Source organism: Lonchura striata, chromosome 4 (genome assembly GCF_046129695.1).
Source record: "Lonchura striata isolate bLonStr1 chromosome 4, bLonStr1.mat, whole genome shotgun sequence".
Lineage (NCBI taxonomy): Eukaryota > Metazoa > Chordata > Aves > Passeriformes > Estrildidae > Lonchura > Lonchura striata.
In genome coordinates this window covers 41347131-41370694 of record NC_134606.1, presented here as the reverse complement: position 1 = coordinate 41370694, position 23564 = coordinate 41347131, and the positions used below count along the sequence as shown (strand labels likewise).

General features: G+C 36.4%; 1 protein-coding gene across 1 annotated transcript in view; it reads right to left on the bottom strand.

Moving 5' to 3' along the window:
* Positions 1-23564, bottom strand: part of PDGFC (platelet derived growth factor C) — a 119183-nt gene that overhangs the window by 49903 nt on the left and 45716 nt on the right. The window contains exon 2 of the mRNA XM_021539573.3: positions 1080-1275. Coding sequence (XP_021395248.1) covers positions 1080-1275 — 196 coding nt within the window. The remainder of the gene's footprint in view (positions 1-1079; positions 1276-23564) is intronic.

Sequence of the window (23564 nt, the reverse complement as noted above, 5' to 3'; positions counted from 1 at the left end):
AAACCAATGGAATAACAGTCAATTAGAAAACCTGAAAACAAGAATCAAGTCAAATGTGTGTATGATGTACATGAAAATAAAAATCAAACCAGAAAACCAAAAAACCCCAAAAAATTACTTTGAAACAAAAATCTTGTGTGAAGTACTTCTCCAGAAGACATCAAAGGAGAAAATGCCATTTAAATGGCATACTTTATTTAATTTACTGAAGAGTCCAGACAATATACCACTATTCACACATCAGGACTTGTTATGATGTGTTGCTGCCATGACAAACAGGTATAGGATACAAGAGTTTCCTCCCACAGGAAATATAAATGTCAGTCCTACTGCCTCACAAAACATCCAAAACTTTACCAACCACATGGCTTGGTTCAGAACTACATCTGTGCTGATGCCTGTTATGTCCCAACTGTTTCTCTTCCAAATTACAAAGCCTTCACCTAAGAATCCTGGAAGGGAACAGAGATTCCACAAGCCCTACAGAAACCTCTGCCAGTGACTGAGCATGCAGATACTTACTGAAGTCAGGGAAAAGCCAGTACCACTGAGAAATGTCAATTAGCACAGTACTTTAAGTGTTGTTTTTTATAGAAAACTTGATAATTTAAGGCCATTAAAATATTGTAGGGTAGTGTGTGGAGGAGTCTTAAACAGTTGTGTAGTACTTTGTGTCATGACCTGAATTCTGCTTTAGGTAACTTACTCACCAGAATTTACTCTGTAAAATTAGACATTCATAATTCTAACATTCTGTCAGTAACATTTTCCCAGATGTCAAAACTTTTACTTGAGAGGGAGATTAATATGTCACATTTTTGAGTTGTTATACATCTATGGCCTAGATATATAATACTGATAATAACTGAATGCAGAAGGAAAAATGGGAGCACCCCAGAAGTTTCAAGCATAAAAATCTCCTCTAGCACTATAAAAGAAAATCATAAACCAATACTTTAAAAGATGCATGTTATAGATAATGTGCAAGTGTCAATTTTTGCAAAACTCAAGCAATACTTTTTCTTCATCTCTAATCACCTCCTTTCAGAATTTCCTAAGTGAAATGGAAAGTAACTTACTTGCAAATATCATCTTCTGGGTCCTCAAGCCCAAATCTTTCATCAAAAGTAAGTTGTATCCATACATTTTCATCTAGTGCTACTAATCTCCACACTAGCACAGTGTTGCGTGGGTATGTATGTGGAAACTTGGGGCTGTGAATACTCCCATTAGTAGTCACAGTAATTATCTTCTCATGGTGAGGGTCCTGCACACCTACAGGAAGGACAGAAAACAGAGGCATCAATACTCATTCCTTTTCCCAAAGTGTTAGTATAATATGCACAGATAAAGACACTTTTGTTTCATTTGCTTTTCTTCAGCTGGCAAGAATTTCTGCTTGAAAAGTCTATATAATAACAACAAGACAAGAGTTTTTCTATAACCTATATATTGTCAGATTGGTATTTCACTCAGTAAATGATAGGAATTCTCAGAGGTAGCTATTAATAAATGTTGTAACAAAATAAGGTAATAGTTTTATACAGGAGATTTTATATTGCTATCTTTTCACCTATTCATTGTTTTTTTTCATTTAGATATTTTACCTTATTTTTTGGAATTTTCTTTATAAACAGCACTCTGATGATCATTCATTTGAATTTATAAAATACATACTTCAGTCTACTATGAAAATACACACTGCAATTGTACACCTCAATATAGCCATATATAAAGGTTGACAGCTAAATGAATGTAGTGCAAGAAAAGAAGGCCACAGACGCTGCATTGCTATTTTAAAAGAATCAATCTATACTTAAATATAATTTAAAGTCTGACGAACTTTTGCCTTCTATTTTTCTGGGCTTGTGCCTTCTACTTTTGGTATGAAAATGGTAAATTTTCTTTTAAGCAGAATGGCTGCTTATATCAAGCTAATGGAGTGTGGTCTTGCCAAGATCCACACAGGCTTGCAAAGGACTGACTGCAGTAAGAGAGGAAAGCATGCAGTAATAAGAAAAAAAGGCATGAAACCAGAATTCCTAATTTAGATACTTCATTGGGTTTTTGTTAGCTGAGTCACAAACATTTTTCTATAATGTACAATCTGTCAGCTGAGAGCTGCTTGCTAAACACAGGAGCCAACAATAATAAAAATTACTTTCCCAGAGATTAGTGCACTGAAGTGCTATTTCCAAAGCATTCAAAGGACCACCATTTCAGATAAACATGTCAAAGTGTGGTATCTGATGACATTATACTTAGTGGTACTTTTTGTCCTTAAAAACACAAATAGAATTACAAACCATTATACATTTCACAACATATTAAAAAGTGCTTTCTTTTGCATCATCAGGGCACTGATAATAACAGCACTGTAAGTAAGGACTGTAAATAGTCCAGACATATCATGAATGAGAAGTCAATAAAAAGAGGGAAAGGAATGAAGACAGGTCTACTTATTTAGAGAACTGCATCTCCAGTACATTCAAGTTCCCCCATTTGTAATGGAAAAATATCTGTTTGCTTTACACAAAACAGTGTTACATGAACATATCAAATTTCCACACACACCACTTGCTCCATTTCAAATATTTGCTTTTGCACAGTGGAATTTCTTCTCTTACAAAAGAATTGTTTTGTATGACTACAAAGGCAAGTAGTTGCTGTCACTGGAGAAGTAAGCTTGTTATTTCTCTTCAGATAACCTGAAATATTCCTTTTTATCTGTTCTACAAAACTAGTACCAGTGTACCTCAAACTCTAGCCTTTTTCTACCGAGTTCATCCATAGTCTGAAAATTGCTTTTGAGTATACTGTGAAAAGTACAACTACCTGTGCATGGCTAAGATGAGACTATACTTTTTGATCTTTGTGGAATGACTTTGCAATTCCTGGCTTTATTTTAGGTACAAATCAGTCCAAGTTACACTAAAAAGGCAGTAACAAGCTCACTTGGATTTACAGCAGTCAGCTGCAGGACTCCAAACATATATACATAGCTGTTGTGGGCTGCCAGCCTTTCTATGAACAACCGTCTTTCCCACACTCATCCTGACACCCCTCCACTGTCAAAAAAGAAAAAAAAAATTACTGTACAAATAGCATTTAAAAACTCTGAAGCATCAGTTTAGGCAAGGACTGAGGTAGACTGGACACCATCTCAGCCAGGAGACAACTGGGAAAATGGAGATGGACAAGGACCAGAACAAAGCATTTGCATCTTTAGTAAAAAGCTTCAGCAGATGATGAGCAAACAGATTGTCTTCAGGAGAAAGTCCTAGAAATGAGTCAAACTAGACAGGAAAAATCCCTGAGCCGACCTAGAGATAGGACACAGTTACACTTATTAGGAAAGGACGGCACACACTTCTCATAGCCTGAAATTGAAGAATGAGTCACCGCAGTCGTCTTTGATGTGGTACAAGATGCTATCACCAGATTTATACATCCATCAGTGCAGAAAGTCTGCCCCTGGAAATTACAAGATTCCAGGCATTCTGAAAGCAAGGCAGTGCCTAACCCTTCCACCCATGTAGTAATGCAGATGAAAAACCACAGTATCACCAAACAGATCAGTAGATGCCACTGTAAACTGAAATTAAACCCACCAACTAGACAAGCTCATTCCTGCCTACTTCAAAGTAAGTCTCTTCCCCCATGGGCACAACACATTTCACAAAGATCAGCACTGACACTTTTTAAATATAGCAAATACCTCTTTCTTAGTACATTGTAATCTGTACATTTTAGTAAGGGTCATGGTTAAAACTCAGACAAATTACATGCAGTTCAGGAGGCAGAAGAGGAACTGCAGAAGAAGAGAGGAGCTCCACGTGTGCAATAATAATCTTGGCACTGATTCACTTAAAAGGCCACACAGTTCCGGAAAAAAATAGTTTTTAAATCCTTTTGTTAAAACTACACTTTTCCCACAACAGGACAACAGTACTGCTAATCACACAGTCTTAATATATATTATTTTGTTAATTTCATCTGATAGCCCTAAATCATGAAAAACAACTTTTAGACCTTCAGAAAGAACATAGCTCATGTGTGGATCTCACTACTTAACAAACTAAAGCGAAATCCAAACATAAAAAAAATTCTGAACTCCAAATATTTACCAATAAACATTAGAAAATTTCCAGATATACAGAAATGTTTCAGTTTGTGAATTTTCTGGTTTAAAACTGAGAAACAAAAGGTGCCAGTAACTATTTGGTCTTTACCATAGAACTTGAGGGACACAGGGCTTTTTAATTAATTGAAAGGATTTCCATACAGCATTCCCATAAAATTTTTACAACACACCCATCTGTACAGAAACGGAGACTTTGTAAAAGAAATTCTCTGAAATGTAACATAACATGCTATTTCTTCCTCTTTCACCTTTCAAGTAAGCCTGCTTTCAAAAGCAGTAACACAAGCCATTCAGGGGCACCTCCTTCTGTCCTGTCTCTGATTCAGTTGCCTCCAGGCACTCCTTAGCTATTATTTGAATACAACAGCCAAAAGAAATTTAACTCTTTTTGCTAAGCACAAAATAAAAACTGGAAAATTACGTGTTATTGGCAGAAAATTGAAGACAAATACCTCTGTTTTATATTGTTTGCACATAAAATGGCTATCAGAGCAAGGTCACCTAAAGCCATACAGCTGGTGCTATGCAGAGACCTCTGGAGACCCCCAGTCCCAGCTCCTGCTCACACCAGAGCAGCTCAGTCAATGGAGGGTTGGCATTTTGTAGAAAATGCTCAAAGGCCCTCACAGATGGAAACTCCACAGTGCCTTGAGATAATTTATTCTGCACTGCCTCTCCAGGTAAGATGTTTTTTCCTAAAATATTAAATTTGATCCTCTCAAGCTGTAACTTTTCAGCAAGATTCTTTCACTGGTTTTGTGAGGCTTTTTTTGGTTGCTTGTTTTGGAATTTTTTTGGGGAAAAGCAGAGTTGGTTTCTGGGTTTTGTTTTTTTTTTTTTTTTTGGGTTTGGGGGGTTTTGGTTGTTGTTTTTGTTTGGTTTGTTTTGTTTTTGTTGTTGTTTTGGTGGGTTCTTTGGGTTTTTTTTGCGGGGGTGGGGGGGGGGGGTTGATTTTCAGAATTTTTTCTGGTGTTACACTCTGTACCTTGCACCAGGAAAAGTTTAACTAGTCCATCCCTTGCAACTGCTCTTCAGGCAACTGGGGACCTGCTATGGCTGCCTCACAACCTTCTCTTCCTCAGACAAAACAAGCCCAGACTCCTCATTGTCCATCACTACCTGCCACCAGCTAGCTAAGCCTACAAACCTGGCCATCCAGCCAATTTTCAAACTAACTAAGCAAGCAGTCTATTCTTCCCAGAATTTTGCCTCAAGTTTCACAAGAAATGTTTTTGATGCTCACAGGGTTTGCTTTCACCATCAACTTTCCAGTACTAATAAAAAAACAAAACTTAATACTGACTTGCTACATCTCCTAAGAGAGCTTCCCTAAGCAGTATGGTCTACACCTTTTCTGGGATATATTTCTAGAGATGGATCTTCTGTGGATTTTCCATTTTCAGTTGATTCTATGATACAGCTACCTATTTTAAGCCTTGACATGATCCTTCAAGTATTGGCAGGAAACTAGAAAAAGAGATGAGCACTACCCACAGTACACACACATACAATATACACGTGATCTATCAACATCACAGCATGACAAATTCAACCTCTAATTAGAAATCTGATAATTTGCACAGTTACATATTACCCCAAATTAGAAAATTTCATTTATAAAGTATCATATGGATACAAAGTAACAAAGTAGGAACATGTAAGATATATATTCTATTTTGTTTACATTACTCCTCCCTCTGACACATACTTAACTCACACATTTGGAATGAGGTGAAAAAATTCTAGTTCATCCAACTCAAGATGAATGTATAGAAGAACTGTATTTGTTTGTTTTTTTTTTTTTAATCCTGTGATTTAATCTATTCCTTTTTTCTTCAGTTACTATTTTGAGTTCAAACTTGCACTGTTACCTTAGGCACTGAATATCATACACTATTTGGCTGCTGGCTAAAGGTCTTTCTGCCTTTCACATTATGTTAAGGACCGAACACAGATGAAGTGAGCAGAGAAGAAAAAGTTCTCTAATCGATCTTCAGGAACCCTCAGTTTTGGCAGCTGGCCCAACAGGGAAGGACAAAAGAAAGAAAAAGAAAGGGAGGACAGAGGTGTGGAGGGGGGGGGAGACATCAGTGGGTGACAGAGCATGGAACTGCAGTAACAGATTTAATAAAATTTCCACACAGCTGTGTGATTTAATGTCCTGCATAAGATAATAATGACTAATCAGAAAGTAACACACCTTTTTTGATTCCAAATTGCATTAAAAAAAATTAATTATACTTTTACTTTACAAGCTCATGCTTTATAAACTTTGAGTATTCTGCCAGCACTTTGCCTAGTATCCTGGCTTCTGCTCAAAGAAGAGAATGGCAATAAAACAGGGGTGGTTTTTTGGTGGGGTTTTTTGGTAGTTTTTTTTTTGGTTGGTTGGTTGGCTGGTTGTTTTTGCGGGTTTGTTTTTTTTTTCCTGCACAGTAAATCTTCTTGCATTAAAAGTAACCTCTACTGAGATCTGTTTTCAGACCAAATTCTTTTGGAAGGCAGTCTTGGTCCTGAACTTCTCAATATCTTTTAAAACTAGATAAATACTACATTTTAGCCAAGATAAAGAATTCCTACTGCTAAATGTTAGATGAGGTAACTTTTTTTCTGTTATCACATGCTCAAAGATGTAATTAATGTAGAGTATTTCAATAAGCTTTTATTCCAATGTCCACAGGTAAAGTCTTGGCTACACTGGCATCAATATTAAAGCCCCTGCTGACTTGAATATGAAAGGAATTCCATCTATGCTAAAGACATAAACCCATTAGAATTATTTTATGATGGACGGATAATAATATGATCTCCTTTCTTTATCCTGAAAAAATAGGATTATTAGTACATTGCATATTCATTAGACAAATACGTACACCAGTCATTCAAAAATTAACAAAGTAGTCTGTAATACAAAAAACAGGAGTTAAAATTATTAGAAACATCTTTATTTTCTCTTATGGATGAAATAAATACCAAGCCCATCCTTTTGATTTTTTTCATTTTTTCTTGCTTCAGTGGTTTTTTTCCTAGTAAAATTATTGTACAGTAAGTAAGTATCACATAAGATACAGTCTCTAGTCAAGGATTTCTCCCTATCTCTGTCTTCTAGCTTGAGTGACTGGAGTCATCTTAGACAGAAGAGGCATCACTTAAGGAAAGAAAATATGGGCCTGTTCCTACCACCAGTGCTATTACTACATTTATCAAAATAATCCAGAATTATGATTTTTTTTTTCTGGAGGTACAATGCTTTAAAGAGGAAAGGATATCAAATGTCCAGCAGAAAGTGGTTTAGAAATTTTAAAGGCACTATATTCCATTCCATTCCCATTTTTATTTTTTACTTTGAATGACTTACAATTCATTTACTCATGTGGGTATGGTCTCTGAATGTCAAAGCAGTACCTGAAAGTGTGATGACAAAAACAAAGCCACAACAAAATAGATGGAGAAAGGGTGGAAAAGAGAGAGAGAGACAGAGAGGAGAGGAAAAGGGAAAGAAGGTAAACGCCATCATTATCACTCCCCATACCATGACAAGGATTGGCATAAAGTAAACAGCTCTATGATCAACAGCATGCAGGGCAGACAACAAATGTAATCAGTCTAAATACCTGCCTTCACTCATCAACACATGAGCTCTTCATGACTTCCTCATCTTCCTGCAACAAGACCACTCTTATATTTTTATTTTCCGCTATATTCCAGAGCAGCAATCTCCTACACAATATTTTTATGTTTTCCATTTTCATTTCCCCTGCTGAAGGAGGAAGCATTTTAAGTAATCTCCACTCAAAAGTCCCTCTCTGCAAAATTACTTCAATTGAAAATTGTTGAAGCTGGAGCAAAGCACACAGTATGCAGTGATGGATCAATTTTCCAGGATCATCTCATGGAAGGCTAGAACATCAGGCTCAGACTTCTTTAATAATGAACAGGTAAAATGGGTGGTCCTGAATGATAACAAAACTCAGGAAGGGAAAGGCTTTTAAAAGCTACTCACCCAGGTTTTAACAAACACATGATTAAATGGCATGGGATAGAAGGAACTGTGAGTCTCTTTGGAAAAGTACAACTTGCTCTACATGAAAAATCTCAGTAGAAAAGACCTGCAGGAACATTTAATGCTGAAAGGGATGAGGAAGCAAACACAAACAGTTAACCAGGAAACCGGGAAAAGGTTTGCCCAGCTGGAGATATTTATATCTATTCAGCGATAACAAAGTTATTTATTTACTTTATAAAGAAGAAGAAGAAAAAAGTATTTTTGAAGTCTTACATGTTTGGAAGGTTTGGGTGAAGAAATATTAGTAACCTTTGAAATCTGTAACCTTTCCAATTCTGTTACTAAAAATAATTGTTTCTTCTTTCCTATGGGAACTGATTTAGAAAAGTTTTGAAAAACATAACTTAATTCTGATATGTAAACAAACATCAACAGGAAGTACAATTATAAATAGCATCTACAGCAACAACAGAAACTCAAGTGAATGTAAAACCCATCAAATACAAATGTTTGAGCCCAGTGCTTCCAAGTTGTTTTCAATTTTATTACAACAGCACTAGAAGCTACATCCAAAATTAGCTTTGTTAGTACTGGAGACCACACACATGCCCACACAGTATCAGTCAGTCTGTCTTGAAAAGCTGTACATACCAGCCGAGATAGGAAGGGACAGGGAAACAGCAGCATTACCCTGATTTTCCAGACTGTGCATGGCACAGAGTGGTTACAAGTGCAAGAAGATAACTTCAACAAAACAGTGAAATGAACCTGGATTTCCTTTCATCTCTGTTAAAAGCATTCGTTTCAATACCATTTATTAAAACCTACTTGTAACTCATTTCTTACTCGCTATGGCTCTTCATGTGCTTTTAAATTCACATGGTTCATATCCTTTATAGAAAAAATTCTTTAAAATCCAAAACATTTGAAACTTGCACTTCATGATCTTAAGTCAGACTTTGCTGAAAGGCAGGGCTTAATTTTATTATGCCCTTTTCTTTATGGTGCCTTCAGTTTATATTGTGCAGCACTTGTTAAGAGCAGATACTAGTAAACATTTGGGAAAAAGATTATCCATGGTCCATGTGGAATTCAGTCTGAATAAATAGACTCTATGGATACGGAATGTGTTAAACAGCTCTCTCTCATTTTAGGTATTATTCAGAATGAAAAAAACAATCCCAGACTGATCATGTTTCAAGAGGTGGAAAGAAGAAATAAAAAAAGATAAAACTACCAGCCTAATAATTAGAAATACCAGCCCTGAAATGCTTTGGTTTGCTGTTTACATTGTTTTGCTATTTGTATGGATTTTATTTTTTTAATTCTTTACACAGTAGAGTATGTTATATATAGGTATCAATTCAAACATTTATGAAGATCATCAGTAATAAGTTCTAGTCTAAGTTCTGAAAAAAAAATGTGCTGCCCAAGACCATATTGAAAAGCATTACTGCAAACACTTTTAGTCAGAAAATTACAGTGATGTAGTCCTGTAAGAGGACACATAAAAGGAAACCAGAGACTGAAGGGTTTGTGCACTACAATTGAAGGCAGGAATGCAGCACAGGTAGGGCTAGTTTTACCTACACAGCAAGAGTAACTATAAGAATGAAGCCCATGTGGCATACATTTCACTATCAAAACTGCAAAGGGTCCTAAGCGAAACTCTAAATACAGAAGTGACTACTGCTACTGCTACTGGAAACTCCAAAAACCAGCTGAAAGCTGTCCTAAGTTTACCTCACATACACTCAATATGTGCCTCCAGCATAATCTTCTGTTAAAAAGGCAAGAGAAACAAAATATAAAGAAATCATTTGGCATCTCTATGTTCTGAACTAGACTACACTATACTTCCAAATTCAGAGACACAAAAGCATTACATCTTTAATGTCCATTTAAGCAAAAAATATTTTATCTGCTGTTAGCCTGTTAAAACAAAGCTTTTGGAATAATACGATGTCTTCACCTTGTTAAAATTTGCTTCCTAGAAGATGATTTCACAGGAAGCAGTCATGTATTATCCATACAGATCTGTAGAGATGAATGCAATGCAACTGTTTTGAACTGGAAGACCTTCAGGCAGACAGAACTCAGTACAAAATCAAAATTGAAACATTAATTTCTAATGTCTTTGAACAGAAGGTTAAATCATGCTAGACATAACAGTATTTGCATATGTAGAAGAAATTTACAAAGGAAGCACAAGTCCAGGTACAGCAGAAAGTCTGTTGATCTGCAAGGACAAAATGAGAAAGTTTTTTAGAGTATAAAAACACCATATGGAGAGCCAATACTTTTTACAACTCTTATCATGAATCTCTGATCCTTCTGGCTATTGAACTCATGCATATGTGAAAATCAGAATCTGTTTTTACAGACAGGTCTCAGAGACAAGAATCTGATATTTAGACAAACTGATGAGAATTTTCTTAGGACAGAGATATTTTCTAGTTTCAGGGAGAGGACTCTTGCCATTCTCTCTAAATAAGCATAACACTTTCCCTTTTCAGGTAATTGCAAGTGCTACGAGCCAAACTGATCATTCAGTCCTTATCTTCAGGAAAGCCAGATGAACAATAACATTACATTTGCAAACAATTTGTCCTTATTTTTGTGTGACCTTTGTATTATTCTGAAGACCATAAAGGCATAATGGAGCATCCATAAGAGACTTGTATCCCTGTATAGGCTAGTGGGTATAAAATACCATAGGTATATGGTATTTTACATAAAAACTCTTCAAAAAGACCCTTTTGCTAATCTAGTATAGCAGGTGTCCTTGAGGAGGACTGACAGCAGGGCCCAAGCACCATCAATCACAATTTATGCCACTGAAAAGGTTATATGTAGGGATGCAGTCTTCAGAAACATATTCATACAATGATTTAGGCTTTACTGCCCAGAGCTGCCAATGTTCACCTTATTTCCCGTGTTAACTTATGATTTTATTTTTTTGCAAATAATTTAGGATTTTTTTCACACAATAAGGCTTTCTGTACAGACAGACTCTGACTCCCTAGAAAGCACTGCATTTGACCTGAGGCCATGGAACAGGCTTCCAAAATTGATTGATAGCACTGGGATTACAGGTGTGTAGCTGGTTAGAAGTGTGCAATATCACATGGTGGAAATTATTGTCTCAAGTGCCTTCAATACCGACCCTAACAGAGGCAGAAAAAGGAAGCTGAAAACTGGTAGAAACCCATCTGTCCACCAATAAATAAGATCTGCTTCCGTAATAATTTATCCTAGGTGAACAGTAAACTAGGTTAGGATACTTAATGAAAACCACTTTCCAGTCCCTTCACTCACATTTGGAAGGGGTTTTGGATGCCAATTTGTACTGACATTTGAACTCCTTGGGGAGAAAGGTTTAACTATTTATTTCACAGGCATAGAACTGCACTTTTTAAGAGCAGTTTGGACAAGTTGAATTCAAAGTTCACATCACATCACATGAGTCTCAAGACAAGAAGGAATTTAAATGCCAGAACTCTGTTTACCAAACAGAATGTAAATAGAAATAATTTTCCCTAGTTACATTTGGAGTCACTACCGAATGACTCAAGTGTTAATCCCCACGCTGTAAGAGTTGTTTATATTTTAAAATAGAAGAAAACTATAGTAATTTCAATTAAATGAAATTGTGCCTTATATTAAGGCACTGCATTTTTCCAGAGCACAGCAGCAAGTTACTATAAGAGAACGGCTTTTTTAAAGATTCACATCTTGAGGCACACTTCATTTATAATTTTATGCCTAAGAATTCCAATGCATCCCCAACAGAAGGCATTTATCAACAGCCTCAACACTAATAGGTGAAGCTAGTAATTCAATTGCAAAACAAACAAGCTATGAATATCAAGCCCTCAAGCTTATGCCTTCATGTAAATTAGAAGGAACAAAACAATTAATACATGCTTAATCTAATCCAGCACTGCAATTAACTGGATGTCTGAATCACTTGGTGATAAATGCTCTGCAATAAATAAACATATATATATTATACATGATGGCTGAAGAAGAAAGTAAATATTTCTCTTATCTAATCAGTTTCCCTCTGCAGAATTTTAGCAATATCAGTGTCTACAAACTTTGATGGCCCATAATGATGTTTACTCAGTCCACCATAGCACTGCATGAAAAAGAATTCTATACATGTAGAATGCTTAAGATGAATCTGAAGATTGTTAATTAATAGCTTACTGAAATTTTTAGCCATGCTAATATTTTTTCTTATTTCTAGACATCGTAGCAGAAGTCTATTTTATTAACAACTTGCACAATTAAAAAAATAATAAGTAGAAAGGTCCAAAGTGTTATGGCAGATGTTTTGTTTGAAACTGAAATCTTGAAGTTAAGATTATAATATGCCACAGGTGAAGTATTATCTGCACATCAAAGCATCACTGCTATAAAGAAAAACGAAGCACCAGATGCCAAATGTTGACTACCTCCTCTGTGAAGCTGAAAAAGAACCAAAAACTGCTGAATGAAAATCAACTGAGAATGTTTAGAATTTGGGGGAGGTGAGGGTGATCTTGTTTCAGTTCCTGGCTGTTTTAGAGTTTTTTGAAACAGCATATTAACATGTTTTAAATATTTCAGGTCTTCTGTAAAAGCAGAAGTTACATTATCACACTAGCAAATCTGACTTGATGATCGCTGATTTCACTCTTTTAAGATTCCTTCCTCACTGACTGGATTTCCCTCACTGAGGGAAGCCATTGATTTATCTTTAGCTGGTTGCATTTTAAGTTAACACAATTTGGATTTCTAGTGTCCAAATGAAGAAGTTTGCTTCTGAGAATGTTATTCCCTCAGACTCTTTTAAAACATGGCCATCATATACAATTTCTTTTAGGAGGATCAAAAAAGCAAGGCTCAGGAGATGTCTTAAGCTCACGTTGCTTAGGTTTACATCTTCAGAATAAGCAGAAAGAGGAGGATTGGTATTTCATGGTATCACCTATTTGCATAGAACTGAATATAACTGAAACAGTCAATTTCACTGCAAGTTTAGCAGATTCTCTGCAATGAGAAATGTTTTCAAAATAACCTTTGAGTTGTTACTGTTCAGAGAACAGTGCATGACCATGAGCACTAAAAATCCCACTTTGAAACACGTCTTCTCTTTTAAATCTAACAAATACAGACTTGCTAACAGATATACATTCCTTCATAGGGTACTAACTTTATTCTGGTTTCAAATTCATTGTTTTGTGTATTTTAAAGAGAGTAAAGCTCACTCTATTAAACATAATTAGACTAATTATTTTTAGATTATCAGCAGGATACAAAGACCTGATGGTTTTAATTATTATTTTAAAAAATTCATATGTACAGAACTTTCACCTAAACTATTTAAATACTCTTATATGAAGAGCAGAATGGCTTATGAGTTGCATTGTTGCAAAGACAAACCACATGCATCCATATACAGGCATTTACTGATGAACTGGTAAAAAAAATATACATTCTTCCACCATTTAATGCTATTTGTTACTTCACAGTTCAGCAGAAGTAGTTCTGTGATGTATTTTCAGATTTAATACTGTTGTTTCAAAAAAAAAAGAGTTTTCTTGGATGGAGATCTCATCCTAATCTTTTGATTTTTTATGGTATGTCTAATTACTGCTAAGTGCACTTCTGGAAGTAACATCAAATCTACTTGTAAGACCCAAGGAGTTCATAGCACAAGGGAAAGTGAGAAAATAATTAAAAGGAGTAACAACAAAATAAGTCATCATCTCATTTTGGAATCGGCCAAATCTGATGAAGGCTAAAGTGATCACATACTCTTAGCTCATGGGAATGCACATTTGCCTCTGGAAGATTCTTGATGTACCAAATTGGAAGAGGAGAGCAGAAACTGTTTCTGCTATCTTTGAAGCTGCAGGCCTAAAACTAATAAAGATAAAAGTCTTTGTGCCCACTTCAGAAGGGATGGATGTGAAATATATCAAATATCAGAGGCATACATGAAGTCAACAGTGCTAACAGCTGTATTAAAACAAGCCCATACCATTAGAATAATTGCTAGCAGAAAAAGAAATTAAGGGTAGAAATTAAAAATGTGCCAGATTCAGACTAGCACAGTTCCAGGAATTTTTCAAATTACAACTCAAGGATGTCCTCAGATCAGAACTAACCAGTCTTGGTGTGGAAAGGTCAAAAATATACTCCAGTTCAGTAGAGACTTGGAGACACGTTAAACAGACTTTAAGAGTACCAGAAAAAATTGGGAAAAAAAAAATCTCACCAGCAGCAGCCCAAGTGATTCCACACGTCTGGAGAACAGAAGGTGCCCCCTTCTCCTCCCACAGGCTGGATTTCCCATTTGCTCCATTATTCTACCCCAGCTGTGAGGACCCCCAGAGCAGGGCCATCCGTGGGGCGCAGAGGCGAGGCCAGCCCCGGGACTCCCTCTGCCACACTGCAGGCAAGCCTGGCACCAGCTCACTCCAGGGAATTCTGGCCTTAAGGCAGCTCCCATCTCTTAGCAGCACCACCCACGCACACCATCAGACAGCCACCAATACTCTGGTTAGTATCTTCCTTTTCAGGCACTGGTAGAGAGCAATGCCCTCAAGTTTGCTGGCTGGAGCTAACAGGAGCCCTCTTGGATAGAGGCATTCATCCTCATGAGCTCAGAGTGTTTCAGCTGCTCTGGGTGCAGGCTTCCACACTGTAATCATCTCATGTACTAAAAGAATGGTACTTCACTGTGAGAGAACAGGTAGAAGAATGAAGATGTATTAGGGCATTTCAGACATTTGCTGAAGCTTTCCTTTAGGAGACTTCCCACAAGAACTGGAAGTTTCCACAAGGGTCTGCATTTACACTTTGTCCGGCGTTGCTTAGTACCCTCACTATTTCTAGAGATTGGTCTAGGAAAATATTAGGCAAAAGCTCAATTGAAACAAAGTAAGCTCTGAAAAGTAAAAATAGTATAGGTTAATAAAGGGTCTAGAAGCACAGTTTCTTTCTTTATTTTGGCAATTCTTCATATACAACTCCCTCCAATCCCCAACAGCTGGAAGACTGGGTTTTCATTCTGTTCTCTGGTACATCCTGCAGACGACAGTAAACCCACTCTATCCATTTGCAAAATCACTTGCTTTCCTTGTGACTGCTGTTAAAATTTAAGCTGATAACAAAACCATCCTCCTTCTCAAGGAGACACACAGCATTCCCCAGCACATACCCCTCAAGTGCTAATGCCTGGTGCAGAATGGGATTACTAGGGACCAGAAGTTGGCAAATCTGGGTATCTATTCACAGCTAAGCCCAAAGCCATTCACAAAGACAATATTCTGGGTCTCACTGAAGGTATTTCATTATAGCTGTTCTTGCTTTCAATTATAATAATTCCCTTCACAGGATAACTTTTTTTTTTGTTAGTGCTACTAAAAAAGAGTGCCACATAAATTTTGAACAAAGTCAATACTTATTAACAATTCCCAATTAAATATCCCAAAGACTTGTTTAATTCATTCCCTAAAGCTTTTACAGTTACTGTTTGAAGAGGAAAGCAAAGGTCACTTCCTTTTGTGTTATAAATTTCTATTTAATTTTATTCTAATTCTGGTTACAAGCCAAAATACTTGCATATCATTGTGAAAAGGCAGGAGTTAAAATAACAATTATAAATGAACAAAAGCAACTAATAATAAATACTTACTGTGCCTGTCTACACTTGGAGATAAATCCTGAAAGATGATGAGAACCCCATCCCCTTTTCCAGCAGAGCATGTAATTATCTTTTCACCTAGCTCATATTACCAACCAGTCTGGGCTGGAAGACCAGCCTTATATTGCTAACATAATAAAATCTTATACCTTTAGTACAATGGAATTTATCTTAAGTCAAAGCAAAAAAAAAAAAAAAAAACAACAAACAAAACCTGCAAACATTTAATGATCTCCAAAGCTAAAGAAAACAGCTTATTTTGTTTAAGTGCAATAAATGCAATAAATGGTTCACCATTAATGTCTCGATTTTAGTACTATGTTAACATGAGAACTTAATTTCATCCTCCTTTATCACTGTCACTTATTTCTATCATTACTGGTGAGTCAAAGCAGGTCGATGTTTTCTTTTTTTTCCCTTTCAGTTCAGAGTACTGTACCACTATTAATACCTAAATGTTTAAATTAGTCATAGCCATTTGATGACACAATCTACTGGAATCTTTCTATTCTTCTCTTTCCCTCTTTTATTCCATGTACATTACAGCTGGTAATGTGGATGAAATCCAGATGTTATGTAAAACAGCTGCAAATATGTGCTTCTATTTAAGCCTCCAGTACTTTTACTCATATACAGAAAATGCTTATACACTCAATGTCTGTGAGATCAGTTCACTGGAAAAAAAAAAGATTAAGTCAGCTGCTATGTCTTGTTAACTGAAGTAAAAAAAAATCCTTCAGCCAAACTCAGTTTTTAAAGCTGAATACCAGTTGGCTTATTAACTTATCCATTCAATGACAAAATATACTATTTTGTGTATTAGTTTTGTGCTTTTCTTCCCTCTATAAGCTCACTATTCATCCCATTTTATTTTTTTATTTTCTTCCATATATACACAACAGCACTATATAAAAGCTGACTACCTGTTCTCTTCCAAGGTTTGGCAAAGTTTTATCTAAATCTCCAGTCCTTGTTCATTAAGGCAAATGAAAGCTACTAATTTTTCTCAAATTATGTTGCTTTAACACAGAATCATATTGTTTCTATTCATAAACATGTTTTAGGTAAATTAAGCGAGGAAGGAAATATTCATTAATCACAGCAGAAAAATTAAAAAAACTAATAAAACTTCAGTTCTAATATATGCATAGAATAACACCACATTAAGAACAGTTTAGAGAAAAAAAGGAAAGAAGAGAGCATTGATGAATGTTATTTTAGTCTCATGTAAATATCAGATTTGTGAAGTTCAGTGTGAAATTATCAAATATCAGTGTTCATATACTCACAAATATATCAGCAACGAAAGAAGGGTTATGGAGAATCTTCACTTTTATGGGTGCATGGGGAAAAATAATGAAAAAGGATAAAGAAACTTTAATTGCTAGTCATCATGCCAGACTGTTTCCCAAGACTGGCTTCTTTAACAGGAAAAGGAGAGAAAGCCACCAGGAAACATTTTCTGCCATTTACTATGCAGAACCCAATAAAATACTTGGGCCAAAGTAAGATATATTACTTTTATTTATCCATGCATGTGTACGGACAGACACAAAAACACCCTATGCACAAATCTAAATCATCATGTTTGTGAGGAGGCCTGTGCACATGTACTCTGTAAGCACACAGTTCTGTCTAAATAGCTCAGAAAAGATCACCTACCTGCCTGCAGCACACTTAGCCCTCAGATGGAATTCTGAGCAAGGTATCATGCAAGTACTCTGAATAATAAAGCAAGTAGCTGCCCAACCATGTATCACCAAATCCCAACTTTTAATGCAGAGTGGTCTTGCAGAATTTTAGCATAAATATGCAGCTGAGCATAGCCTGAGACAGCTGAATAATAAAAAGGGGAGCATGAATGTAAGGAACAGTGAACCAGTTGTCCTGTGTGAGGCTACAGAGAAGTTCTGAATCCCAGAACTGGTCTAAGTTTAAGGAACAAACTGCCCAAATCTTATCCACAAATGCAGTCTTGCAGTACCCTTATCCTGTATGAGTGACCAAGGTCAGAAAGCACATTTAAGAAAACTTTTATAGGTCACTATCTCTTGACTAGTGAGTATCTAAGACAAAAGAAACTCTTCCAATGAATAAAGATGAACAATGAGTGTCACAACAGAGAGAGCAGTGTAACAGCCAGGGCAGCAAACATCTACAAATACCTTTCCCATTTCCACATGTTGCCATGCAGTAGTTCTGTGCAAAAAACCCACAGATGTAACTTCTCTCAAGTTATTTCTTTTTTCCTTTGTCAGATCATAATTTTACTGCATTTTCTTGGGTTTGGAACAGTAGATTGCAAAGGTTTTCCAATCAGAAAACTATTTCATGGATAATGAGGGATCTCTAATTTTGCCACTGCAGCAGCAAAACTGGGCACTGCTCAACAAGTACTGACTGACAACATGGTTAGTTATAGATAGGATTATTATTATTATTCTATTTTACACTGAAAAGTAGGTGAGATTATCAAAATGGCTACCTGCTTAGTTTGTGGACTAATGGTTTACTGACTATTGTATTCAGAAAAAAATACAGAAGTGCGAAAATGTAACACAAAATTTCTAAAATTCTGAGTTCATGATTGTTCACCAGTTTGAACTGGAAAAAAAAACCTTGCAATTTAATTCCATATTATCCTATGCTTTTTGGTTCTAGGTATTTTAGAACAAAATACCATTTTTACAAGACATAATTCAGTATCAACTGCAGTCAGTCACTGACAGTAGTGGTGAAACTTTTCAATACATGAATTCTTAATAAAAGGCCTTTTTTTTCCTCTGAATTATACTCTTTCATACCCCATTACTCATACTTTCCACTTCCATTTCCAAAAGCAGGAACTTAAATTTCTTACTTAACAAAGATGAAGCTTCACTCTTTCTCCTTAGTGTTTATGATTTACATCTCCTTTCAGTTTTGAAAAATATTGACGTGAATAGGATAAAAAAAAAAGTCCATTTGAAAAAAGAAGCCCCTGCTTTCTTTTATAGGGAAAAAAAATAAATAATTTAGTAAAATTTTTTCACCATACACTTTTTATTCCTCCTTTCCCATCAAATTAATAAGAAAATAAGTACAAATATTTTAATCAGTAATTAACCATTTTTACAAATTGAAACATTTCTGGTTTTTAAGGCCACAGCTTTAAAATTTAAGCTCAAAACTAATTTTGTATTTTCCACTTACATGCGCAAATTAAGTTTCATATATGGGAAGAAACCATGGAAATCAGCGATATTCTAATTTATGAAAAGATGTTAAAGTGCTTTTTTAAATTTAACCAAATTACACAGACAAAATAAGTTATACTACCTTATTTTTGCAGATTAACTCTATTTTCCAAAATAAGACCTCCCTCAAGTAGCTTTCCATTGTTTTAGTGGATTAATTTAAGTTACTTTCATCTCTCTTGAAAGATAAAAATCTAGTCAGCAGCAGAATATAGATCAAAAAGCCTTTGCCTTCAAAGGCAAACAACTTCAAATTATGGCTCATAAAACAATAACACACCAAGTTTATTCACTGTGTCTTTCTTTCAGAAAGGTGTTTTTAGGTATTCTTCCTGCAAGTTCAGCCTTCTTTTCTTCTTCTACATAACCACCCTTGTCACTAGTAAGTCTCAAAATGCAGCGAAATCAAACTGCTTCTGGGACTTGGAAATATCAGGATGGAGGATTATTACATATATGCAAGTGTACAGGTGTTTAACATTCTCTGATTTAAATTAGCACTCTCTGGGTGCTTCTGCAGCCACCAAGAAGGTGCTGGGAATGCTTTTTGATCAGATACTAAGATGAAACATTTCCATACCAGCTGCTTCCCTCCAGAAGGACATGTGTGTAGTTAGGAAGCAGGCAAGCTAAACAAACTATTTTTGCAGCTTATTCTTGCAGCTGTCTTCATTCTCTTAAATACAGCTGTGCAAGCCATGAAAAGTCCACGTCATAATTAACTACTATGTTTTCACTCTTCATCTCCTCTATAAAAGACACATAATCAGTCACTTTTATGCTGAAGCTTCTAATATACATCAGTATCATTACTGCTATAGTATTCAAACAAAACTTAACAAGTGCTATTTAGTCAGAATCACGGTGGCGCTTACAGTGTTAACTAACGGCTGCTGCTAGTGACAAATTACTCTCAGTAGATACTTTAAACAGCAAATGTCATTTCTCTTTTTGGCTGCATTACTATCAGATAATGAGACTGCTTGTGCTTTTTGGGTTTTGTTTTTTGTTTGTTATTTAAATAACTCCCAGCAGAAAAACTCCTAAAATTTCAAGATTAATTACAGGATACTTATGTCCTGCATTGCTTTGGTGCTGTTCCTATGCTCTCACAAGGGTAATTTAGCAGGATTGTAACATCCTGCTGTTACCTAACTTTCTGTCAGACTATAGGTAAAAATTCATAATTTTTGATATAGCTGTATTATATAATTATACTTAAAAAAAAAAAAAAGTCTGTTTAAAATATCTGAGAACTTTTCCAGTCTAAATATTTATTTTCACTACTACTTTTGAGGTCTCCAATTTCTGTACGCACTCTCACAACTTCCACCAAGGTCTCACTGATGCACAGTCAGCTTCTGCCATTTCCCTGGGAGTTACTCTCAGACTAACACATTCCTCATAATGATTAAATCCAGCGGGATGTGCTCCTCGGGAATATCAGTCTGAATTAGCAGCATCTTCAAAGAAAAAAGGTCTTCAGAGTTAAACTACTTTTTCAGACATCTACCCAAAGCCCAGCATAAGTCTAACAAAATTAAATAGTTCTGTATTCACAGATGGCAAGAGCCAACCTTTGTCTCACAGAATCCAAGATGCAGTCAGGAACATTATTACGAGCACACTTGCCATCTGTACTCAAATGCTAATGGCACAACTGGATTGACTGTATATGGACAGAAATGGTCTCAGAAAGATTTGGATTACAAAACAGATAAAATATAACAGATGTGCCCATCAGCAGGCAGGCTGGCATTCGCTCCGCAGCAGCTGAAGCTTCCAAGAGTAAGCATACTGGAGTAATTCATCTCTTTCAAGCTTTCAAGTCACAAAAAGTTTAAGTTCAAAAGTACCCTAAATATATAAGAGAAAAAAAAAAAAGAAAAAAGATGACTTGTTCCTTGAACCATGCATTGATTATAAACAAGCTCTAGTTCCAAGCCCTGTAGATTATTCTGCTCTGGATCCAGCCTCAGCCAACCCATTCTGCAATTCCTGAGTGCACCTCGGCTCCCTGGTGAGCCGGGCAGAGCGGCTCCCTGCCCACAGAAATGAGGCACACCAGGAATGAGGTGAGACAAACAAGCACCATGGTGCAATCCTGCAACAAGCACAACAAGCACTCTGGCACTGCCCACTCGACTCGAGCAGGTTTCAGCAGTGCCATGCCCACTGTCCCCAGCACACCCATGCTGAGCAGCAGGCTGGAGGGCAAAGCAGAGGGTTTGGAAGAGCTCTGCCCCAGGGCGAGGGCACTGCCTAGAGCTGGCTAAGGGGGGCACAGATTGCACCACCCTGCAGCCAGCTTCGGGCTCCTGCTTCAACTGAAGGTCAGCATCACACACTTCCAGCAGCATCAAAGGGCCACCTTCTTCATGGGAAACTGGAGATGTTTGAAAATCCTGGGAAAATCTCTTTGGTCTAGGAACTGATCCGCTTCCTAAATCCCATGTGACATTGTCAAGGGAAAGGAACAGCCACCATCTCTTCGTCTAATCTTGCTGCTAAATTACCAAAGCCAGTGACAGATTTACACCAAAATGTTTTTGACAGTATGTTCAGATGGTGTTCCCCTTTCAAAGACTATAATTTATTGTGTATGTCACCATGTTCAAGAGGGGGGAAAAATTTAAAAATCCATCTTTTAATATTTGCCAAGCTTCTACCCGACTGGCAGACATCTGACAGTTTTATCCTACTTTACTACTTTTGGGAAAAAAATGCAACACATAGAAATACTGTTTCCAAACTGAAAGACAGAATTTTGGAAGAATCCCAACTTTTTTCCACTCTACTGATCTGAAAATGACATAATGACCTGATGAAGTCAACTGCCAAATACTTCTGAGGCAGACTTCAGGAGCTCCAGATGGCATTGTTCAGAAGTTCTTATAGCCCTCATCCTACTGGCTGGCTCAACAGCATTAAAAAATTGTTATTTTCCATATGAAATCCTACTTCTGACCACAGTAATATTTCCACAACAAAAAGGATACCTGCTTAGAGATGATATAAGGCAGATTGGATTTTGTCTAATATGTCTCCAGTCTTCAAAATAAAATATCTTATTAGATGGCATTATTTGTTAGTATTAAAATTAATATTGTATCTATATTAAAATTCTAAACAAGTACACAACTGAAAATCAGATGTTGACGATTATATGGATTCCAATCTTGTCTTGCCAGTTCCAGCTCTGTAAAATTCAAGTTCTCAGATGATCCAGGTTAATGCCAGCATAGCTTTTAGTTTTATACAAAAACACTTTATTATACCTCTACAAAGGATTCTCAAAAGGTTATCAGAAGTACTCTGGACAGGACCTGAATGTCAGAATCTAAAGTCAGAATTTAAGTACTGTAGAAATTAGCATTAAAAGCAGCACAGTTTTCAACAGATCAGGACATAGCCAAGCAGAAGGCACTTTCAAAGGTTTTCTTCTGTCTTCTCAACACCAAATGAAATGTCAGCATTATTAACTTTGGTAGAAGTAAACTGGGCTGGTAAAATGAATGTGAGGTAAAGGAGCTTCAGCAATTGATTTTATGTAGTTTTCTTGTGAAGTCTGGTCATTTACTTAGAAAAAACAGTTAAAGACTAAGAGCTAAAAATGCTGTTGGCTACTATTAGTCCACCCCAAGGACTGATATCCTGCTGGACATTATCTTTGAGAATCAATACATAAATATACAGAATAAGAATGCAAGTGATTTACAAAAGTAATTAATTAACATTTATTTTTAAATGAACCTGTTATACAAAAAGAAAGGCTAATGACAATACTCTGGCTGTGAAATAGTTCACCTCCTATTCCTCTTTCTCCTCCCCCTTCAATTTGAGTGAAAATTTTAGTTTGACTTTCCAGCAATTCTCCTCTCATTGCTACTTAATATGCTGATCTTATTTCAACATTTCTAACTTTTCTTTGCTCAGATCTCACGTGGCCATTTGCGAAGCAGTGCAAATCAACAGCAAATATGAGAATTAGCAAGCTAGCTGAACAACATGAAAATATCTTCTAGCATATGGTCTCCAGGAGGCCGCATGTGAACACAACTGCCACTTCCCAGAGGGGCCAGTGGGACACGAGGCAGATTGCACTTCCATCAGCAGCCCAGCATCAGACTCTTCAGAGGAAAATCAGAGGTGCAACTACTCCACAGGAAGACAATGATGACAAGGAGACCAAAACACCAACAGAATGCAGTTTGAGCAAAAATATTCCTGGAAATATTTCACCTATTTACATGAAATACCCAACAATGCCTTTGAAAGGTACTGAAATAAATTAATATTGAAGGCACGCTGCAGCTGGGGAACTCTAATATTTAGTAGAGGATCATCCTTTGCAGGTCTTATTTCTCTGAAGTCAGCATAAGCAAAAAGTAGTGCAAATTTTTGTTCTTTGAAGATTATTCTGTGCTCTTAATTTTGATCATTTTGAAATAAGAAAACACTGTTGCAATCCTTGGTATG